Here is an 8080-nt window from a genome sequence, read left to right on the forward strand (position 1 = left end):
CTTGGCAGCGGAAGGAGCAGCGGAGCGACAGGTACACGCGCTGCCCGGCCCGGGCCAGCTCAGGTGCGGCCGCCTTTGTTCTCGGGCAGGTAGTCTCGTGGCACCCGCGGGCAGCGCTTTCATTCGCAGCCCGAACTCCGGCAGGTGCATCCCGCCAAGTCTGGGCAGCGCAGGTCTCCGCATCCCGTAAGGCCTGAGCAGGTTCAGCCTCTGCATTCTGCAAGGCCTGGGAAGGCCCAACCCGCTCATCTCTCAAGGCCTGGGCAGGTCCTGCTTGCTCATGCTGCAGGCTTGAGTAGGTTCAATCTGTGCATCCTGCAAGGGTTGAGCAGTTCCAGCTCGAACATCCTTCAAGGCCTGGGCAGGTCCAACCAGCGCCCCACACCTTGACCCTGCAAAGCTTGCAGAAAGGAACTGCATCTAGGACAGGATCAGTGTCCCCAGGCTTGTTCTCCCAGATTCTGCCTGGGCGCCCCTGCTTCAGCACCCAGGGCCTTTTGCTCCGGCTCTCTGTTGCTTGATCTTTGCCAGAATGGTCCAACCTCAGACCTCCAAAACAGAAAGCTCAGCCTCTGCCTCTGGTGCCAGCGCACAGATGGATGATGTGGCTGACACCCTGACCTCCTTGCGACTCACCAACTCTGCACTGAGGCGCGAGGCCTCCACGCTGAGAGCCGAGAAGGCCAACCTCACCAACATGCTGGAGAGCGTGATGGCGGAGCTCACATTGTTGCGCACCCGGGCGCGCATCCCTGGCGCTCTGCAGATCACTCCGCCTATCTCTGCCATCACCTCCAATGGGACTCGACCCATGACCACACCGCCCACCTCGCTGCCTGAACCTTTCTCTGGAGACCCCGGCCAGTTGGCGGGGTTCCTGATGCAGATGGACAGGTTCATGATCTTTCAAGCTTCCCGCTTCCCGGGTGAAGCCGAGAGAGTGGCCTTCCTGGTGTCCCGACTGACTGGGGAGGCGGAGAAGTGGGCCATCCCCCACATGCAGCCGGACAGCCCTTTGCGAAACAACTACCAGGGCTTTCTGGCCGAGCTGCGCAGAACCTACAAATCCCCGCTGAGGCACTCGAGGCGTGCGCAAATCCGGAAGACTTCTGCATCCAATAGGGCTGTGCGGGAGCGGCAGGTGTGTCGCCAAGTGGCCACACCGGGCACAGGGCCCTGCCCAGTGCATCCAGCCTCCAACGGGACCAATCCTGCACCAGCCTTGCCCACCCGCAGCCGGAACCTTTAGGGACCTATGACCACCCAGGTAGCTAGACTGTTGCTGAGAAGAATTGTCCATAAGGTAGCATTGTCCTGTTTGCAGACGCCTTTCACTCCACTCCTGATCTATGGGAGACCATCCTGCCATCCTCATTGGTCATCCATCCTGCTGTGTGTTTTTGCTAGCTTTACTTGCAACTCGGTGCATGCTCCCCTTTCTGTTGCTTGCAATCCCAGCTTCTCTAGTAATCACAACACAGCCCCTTGGACATGCACCTGCCTAGGAGCGGTTTGGGCTGACCGCCTCTGTGGGCTCTGCGAGCCGACATTCAGCTTCTGTGCACTCCTACATGCACCCTGTCAGTTGATGAGTTCTGAATAGAAAGAAGCCAAGTTGGTCCTGTAGGTGGCTGATGTATACCTGAACCAGCCTGCCCACATCTGATCACTTGGCAAGATTGCTAGGTAGTCACTCTGCATTCCAGGGATTCTTCCCTTTCTGGGGGAGCCTGTATTCCAGCATACCCCACTGCTGTTGCTGGGAACATCTGGTCCTTCGCAGACATTCCTCCTGCCTCTCCTGTCCACAGGAGACTCGTCCACACCTCTCTGTGACTGCCAGCGTTCTGACGGCATCCAGGACATCTAGCATTCATCTGCTAAGTTAACCGGGGACCCGGGACCCTGGGCAGTTCCATCAGGCTGCCACAGGCAGCAGATTCCTGACATCCATGTGCCAGCTACGACAGACCGAGGGGGACCCTGGGAACCCTATTTGCTGCCTGGATTTCCATTGAGAGACTCCCAGGTGTCTGCTCATTCCTGCCCATGTGGCTCCACGGTGGGCCTTACCTAGCCGCAGACTTTTCCACCCAGGTGCCAGGTGGCTTTCACCTCTGCCTTTCAGCCACCCACACCATCTCTAGGGGTCGAAGGAGCCCATGCAACAGTACCTTCTCTGTGCCTGGGCCTAATGTGTAGCCTTTGTCCAAGAACAAAAGCCTGGCTGGGAGCCAGTTCCTCTGGGAGACACCATCGAGCGCCTTCGGTAAGGGGTGTTGTTGGCCTCTTGCCGAAGAATTGGTCGTGAGTGGTTAACAGCCTTGGTCTTCGGGTGGCACACATTCCGGTTCTGAGAACAAAGCGTTGGCTTCTTCCCAGAAGGATGACCTGGAAATCAGACTCAGACTCAGCCGAGCCCTGGACAGAGACACCTGTCATATTTCAATGCCAAACTGTGTTTACACGCCCACGTGGCCCCTTGGGGGAGATGGGTGCCTCTCCTGGGTTCTCCTGCCCTCCTCTGCATGGTCTTGTCTTGACCACAAAAGGCCACCTCTGCACCCACCCAAAGCTCTCCCCTCTTGGGAGTCCAGAGGCTGGGACATGGCCTCTTTCAGAGACTTCCTCTGTCATTGGGAAAAGTGACTGATTCCAAAGCAGCCACCTTTGCAAGGCCAGGATCTTCAATGCTCGCTGGGTTCACAGCCCACAGCCACCTGCTTCTTGTTAACTCTGTTAGCACAGCAGCCTTGCTGAACAGCCTAGACCAAGGCGTCCTGCTGGCACCATGGTGCTTCACAAGCAGGCAGAAAACTCCCCGGGGGTTCCATTGAGGGTACTTACTGGTCCCCAACAGCTGAGTCTCAGGACTTTCCAGTAGAGGGGTCCGTAGGTGAAGCGATAGCTTCAGCAGAAAAGTGGGGCGGTGTCTGTGGAGGCAAGAGGCACCTGGGACATTTATTTGTGGCCTTCTCAATCAGGATTAGAGACCCAGTGGGAGGCATGCCACCTGCCCTGGCTCCTTGGACCACTGGGTGATGTGTTTGTGTTAGATTCTGCTTCAGCCCTCAGCTGGTCCTGGAGCCAGAGCCGTGCAGGCTGTCTGCCTGTGTGGCTTCACTATCTCCCTTTGCCGTCTGGGCTGAATCACCCGAGTCACTCTGCTGCTCTGGTGGCGGTGACTTCGTGATTGGTTTTTTTCTTTGTTGTTTTTTTTTTTTTTTTTTTTTTTCTTGGTGTTTGTGTTTATGGAACTGGGGCCGTGCTGCCCTGTATTTAGAACCATCTCGATAGCTCCCTGTAGCTTGGAGCCTGGAGCACATGAGAGACGGTTGACACTGCCCTCCTCCTTGGGCCTGGATGAACCACTTCGAATCTGTTGCCGAGGAGCCCACTGTGGCTCTAGTGGGGGGACATGGTTAGTCCCCAGCCAAAAGGACAAGATGCAAGGCCCATGCGGCTCCAGAGGGAGACTGTGATAACTGGGCATCAAGCTGAGGAAGAGGGGGAGGGGAGGCTTTGTACATATCTTAAGGTTGTAGTTTCCGGAGCTCAGAAGAGAACAGGGCGAAGGGGAGAGGAGCTGGTATATGAAGGAGTGGCCTTCCTCTTGGCATTGACTGTTGTGGCCGTACTGCGCCTGCTCCCCAGACGCCGTGACACCCATCTGGTAAGCAGACTTCACTGTATTTAGTATCTAACTGACAATGGGACCTGGCCTGGCATAAGGGTGACTTCCCAGCCTGGCGTTTAACGTGACCTTGGAATTAGCGTCACGTCCCAAAGCATTTAGTGACTTTGAAGGACCCCAGCTGAGTATGTGGCAGGTATGAATGCCGGATGATAGTACATTTGGGCTGGTCTGAGACAGGTGCCTGTTGTTGCGGAGGACGGAACCTCTACTGGATGCGCATCAGCCTGCAGGGGAGTGAATGCAGCTGGAGAAGCTGCCGTGGGCCGAAGGTGACTCAGGGAGCAAGGCTGGGGCTTGGCTGGAGCACACTGGGGACAGGGCCTTAGGTGGCAGAGGCTCTGCCGTGTAGCAGGCATGCTAACTCCCTTCTATCACCCTGTGCTTGGAAGGTGTCTGTCAGGAGCTTTGCTGGGATGTCATGACATGAGGCTTGGGTTAGGAACTGAGAGCTGGAGGCTGGGCCAGTGGGCAAGCTTCCCAGGGTTGGGAAGTCCTAGCCTTTAACATCTCTTTAGGACCTCATGTTGGACTTGGTGACAGCTGGTCCAGCACAGAGGGTAGAACTGAAGAGAGGAGCCCCATTAAGTGCCACCAGTGGCTGGACCAGGGCTTCCCATTCTCCATGACAGCACTTGTCAGGAAGTATAGGGGACCAGGGAGGAAAGAAAATGATCAAATTCATTGTTTTGGTGTTTCCTTCCTTCCCTGGCCCCATCTTTCTTTGCACCTATACCCCCACTGCGAGCATATGACACAGCTGTCCCATGTGCCACCAACCTTATCCTGAGTGACTCCAAACACTCCCCTTAGGCAGAGGGACAGTGCTGTGTCAGAGATGGATGAAGTGTCAGAATTTCCTCCTAGGGCCAAGTCACTCCCTTGAGTAGACTCTCAAAGGTGGGATTATTGGATTAACGAATACGGGCCCTCTGAGACTTTTATTACCGACCGACAAAATGGTTTCCAGAAATTTCTGTGTCCATTCCGCTGCCACCAGCAAGGGTAAGTGTCTCTGATCAGGGTCTTGTGCCAGGACTGGAGGATGAGGACGGCAGCAGCATGCTCCAGCTGCATCCTTCGATTCTAGCTCGTTAAGCATCTTTACACCAAGTGATTGCGTTTCCTCTTTTGCAGCCTGCTGATGTCCTTTGCTCTGCTGATGGGCCTGGCCAGTTTGTAAGAGCTCCGTAATGGAATTAAAGATATTAACCTGTTGTGTGTCATATCTGCTGTATGTGTTTCTGGTTTTTTGCTGTGGTTGTGATTGATGCTGGGACACAGGGCAGGAGGGGTGGCTGAGGCACAGCAGTGTCTTGGGAGACATTGTGAAACCCTTTACACAGATAGACATATTTACATAGATAGGCCTTGGGGCCCAGGTGTGGTAGAAGGGTCCCTGTCTCAGTGTTTATGCCACAAGCAGCTCTTACACTTTGAGGGAGAGGTGGTTCTGTCAGCTGGTGTCTAACCTAGAACATGACCTATACAAGACAGGCGCCATCATAGCACGGACAGACATGATGGTTGCCTGTGTCACAGACCATCCCATGTACTTGGATTGCCGTTATGGCTCCGGGATTCCCTGGCACACGTAGGCTGTCTGAGCACATGCCACGTCACAGTTTCAGGTGGCATTTAAGCCATGAAAGGAATCAGAGGACATGGAAGCTTAAGTATTGTACTTTAATGAAGACTTAGGTTTTCTGAACAAAATATTTCTAAACAAAGCAGTGGCCTGTTTCCATCTTGGTGGGTTTCCAGGAGGCAGTGGGGGGGGGCTCAGACCGCTCATGTCTTGTCTCTGGGACACCTTGTGAACCTCTGAGGAAATCCACTGCATGCTGCTGAGATGGAGGAAGTCGCACAGTGTCATGCAGAGTGGCCTTGTATGTCAGGCACCACTGGGCGAGGAACGACTAAGAGCAGGCAGCCCTGACCTACTCTGTAAGCCTCTGGGACGCCTCTGGGAGGGCTCTAAGTGCTTGGGAGCTCGGGTCTCCACCCCCTTACCCCCCGCCGCCTCCCCTTTCCCCCCCCCCCCCCCCCTCCAATCCCCCCCCCCCCCCCCCCCCAAAAGCAAACAGGGGTCCCCCCCCCCTGGCCCCCCCCGGCTAATAAGCAGTCGTTTCTGGGATTAATTTGGTACGTCTCCCCAGCAACACTGCACAGCGGGCGGCTTTCTCCACACAGAGGCTGGCCTGCCCCATGCACGGCCCCATGTTCTGTCTGTGTTTGTACCCAGATCTGGTTCCCACGTCACATGCTCTTGTCTCTTACCACTCAGTTTATAAGGCTTCTCTTAAAAACCTTGTGACAGGTACACCTTGGGGGTGGGTGCCATCGCTCTGAGGGTTGCTGGTGGAGCCGGGCAGCTGCAGAGCCATGTCTTCAGAGGCTGGACGGCCCCTCGTCCAGCCCGCAGCAGACACAGTCCTCACATTGTCACCATGTGCCTGTGTCTCCGACGTGTCAGGATCTGTCCCACGAGCTGTCCTCTGCTATACACAGGTTCAGAGTGCTTAGTGGCTTCCTAGATGTCCCCGGCTGCGAGGGCTTACCATCCCCTTTGACCTGACAGTAGAGGGATCCCTCTCTGGCCCAAGTAAAAGCTGGCAACCGTGACTGCGGGGACCTGGGCTAACATGCCAGTGACCATGTGCCTCCTCTAGGCTCCTCCACTTGGCCTAGGGGACTCTGGTGGTTTTGACTCCCTGTTGTCTGTCCACGTTGTCTCCAAGGGAGTGGAAATGGTGTCAATCTACCGATCTCCAGCCCACACCTGCCCATCACCCAGGCCTGACACTGACCAGTTGTGAGGCCAGCCTAGGTCCTTTCCTGCCTCTCAGGCCTGAACAGCCCACCTTATTTTTCATTCCAATGACCCTTGACACAGATTCAAAGTTACTGTTAGGTCTCCCCTGACCTGGTTAGGGTTTTCCTGGTTGCCCCTCCCGCAGCCTCTCATCTGTCAAGTATTTTACATTTCCACTGAACTTGGGTCTTTTCCACCAAATGGTATGTCTCAAGGGCAGAGGTTCTGCCAACAGTGTCCCCAGTGCCTGACTTGCTCAAGGCAGCTGTGATCACACAGCAGATATGGCGGCTGTCCTGGTCAGAGCACGAACCAGAGCCCGAGCCAGAGCGGCCGTCTGCCTTGCACTCTGGGGAAGCCCACAAACCTCACATTCCGGCCTACTTACAAGGTGGGGTCATCTGTTCATGTGCCCCTTGGCCCACTTAATAGGCCAGGAGAACAGCCTTGGGGAGGACAGGACATTGTCTTTGGGAATTACTTAACAATAAACATTTCATCCCCTGGTCTGGCTACTCGATTAAACATTCCCGTTCCTTTGCAAATGTAACTTGCTTGCAGTTTCTTTTATCACGGGTGGTTCTGTAACAACCCTAGTAGCCAGTTTTCCTGAGAACAGGACCTTGTTCTCAGGTTCAGGGGCTCCTTATCTGCTGAATAAGGGCCATTGCCAGTACATAGGAGGGAGGGAAAGTGTTGCGTGTGGGGAGCACAGTTCTCAGACCCTCCGCAGAATGCAGTTTTTCCAGTTTGAGGCGGCCAGCATTCCCTGGACAGCAGGAGCCTCTTTTTCCAACAGTTTCCTCAGTAGAGATCAGTGGGTTTTTTTGTTTTGTTTTTTTTTTTTCATTTATATTTTTACTTTTATTTTTGTGGGGTTGGTTTTTACATTTCTGTTGGGGGGGCTCTTCGATCAGCAGGAATATTCACAGGTTCTTCAGCCATTCCAGGCTTGGGCCCCTGAGAGTTCTGGGAGTAGCTGGGCACATGGGGTCTTTCCCGTTACCTGGTACAGCCATTGGGTAGTTGAAGGGTGTGGCCTGGTTGATCATGGCAGCATACTTGGTGTAGGGGCTGACTATGGGCATAATTATAGCGAGGTCACAGATTGAGGATACCACCAGCACTGGCTCCTTTGCCCAAGCAATCTTAGGAAAGGCAGAGAGCATCCCGGTCATCTTGGTCTTGACCAGTGTGTTGTTTTTTGATTACTGCCATCTGCAGTAGAATGTGTGTCCCCAAATTCACATGTTGAAATCTGCACCTTCCTGTCATAATGTTGAGAAGCAACTGTTTGCTGTTCAGATCGCAGTCGGTGATACGGAGGTGGCTTGAGGGGATCGTCATCACGGCTCACGTATGTCTTGAGAGGATCGTCATCACGGCTCACGTATGTCTTGAGGGGATAGTCATCACGGCTCACGGATGTGAACGCTTGGACTCCAGGGGATTGAGCTGCTCAGGAGGTTATGGGACCTTTAGGAGGCGCAGCCTTGTTGGAAGAAACATCAGTGGGGGTGGGCTTTGAGGGCTCATAGCCTCTCCCCCTTCCGATTTTCTCTCCCTACTGC

General features: G+C 54.7%; 2 protein-coding genes across 3 annotated transcripts; one reads left to right on the forward strand and one right to left on the reverse strand.

The window, feature by feature from the left end:
- Positions 1-300: 300 nt before the first annotated feature.
- Positions 301-4922, forward strand: Rtl6 (retrotransposon Gag like 6). Of its 2 annotated transcripts, none has more exons than XM_050130057.1 (2): positions 301-3673; positions 4562-4922. In XM_050130057.1, exon 1 carries the CDS (start codon positions 533-535, stop codon positions 1247-1249), a length of 717 nt encoding a protein of 238 aa, XP_049986014.1. In that variant the 5' UTR covers positions 301-532; the 3' UTR covers positions 1250-3673; positions 4562-4922. The 2 variants fall into 2 exon arrangements, with proteins under 2 accessions (XP_049986014.1, XP_049986025.1); XM_050130068.1 differs by having other exon boundaries at positions 4832-4922.
- Positions 4923-7435: 2513 nt separating this feature from the next.
- Positions 7436-7687, reverse strand: LOC126493187 (NADH dehydrogenase [ubiquinone] 1 alpha subcomplex subunit 3-like). Its single transcript, XM_050130081.1, has one exon. The coding sequence runs from the start codon at positions 7685-7687 to the stop codon at positions 7436-7438; it is 252 nt and encodes an 83-aa protein (XP_049986038.1).
- Between the last annotated feature and the right edge of the window lie 393 nt (positions 7688-8080).

This window comes from Alexandromys fortis, unplaced genomic scaffold (assembly GCF_014885135.2).
Source record: "Alexandromys fortis isolate MF-2015 unplaced genomic scaffold, M_Fortis_MF-2015_v1.1 scaffold_28, whole genome shotgun sequence".
Taxonomy (NCBI): Eukaryota; Metazoa; Chordata; class Mammalia; order Rodentia; family Cricetidae; genus Alexandromys; species Alexandromys fortis.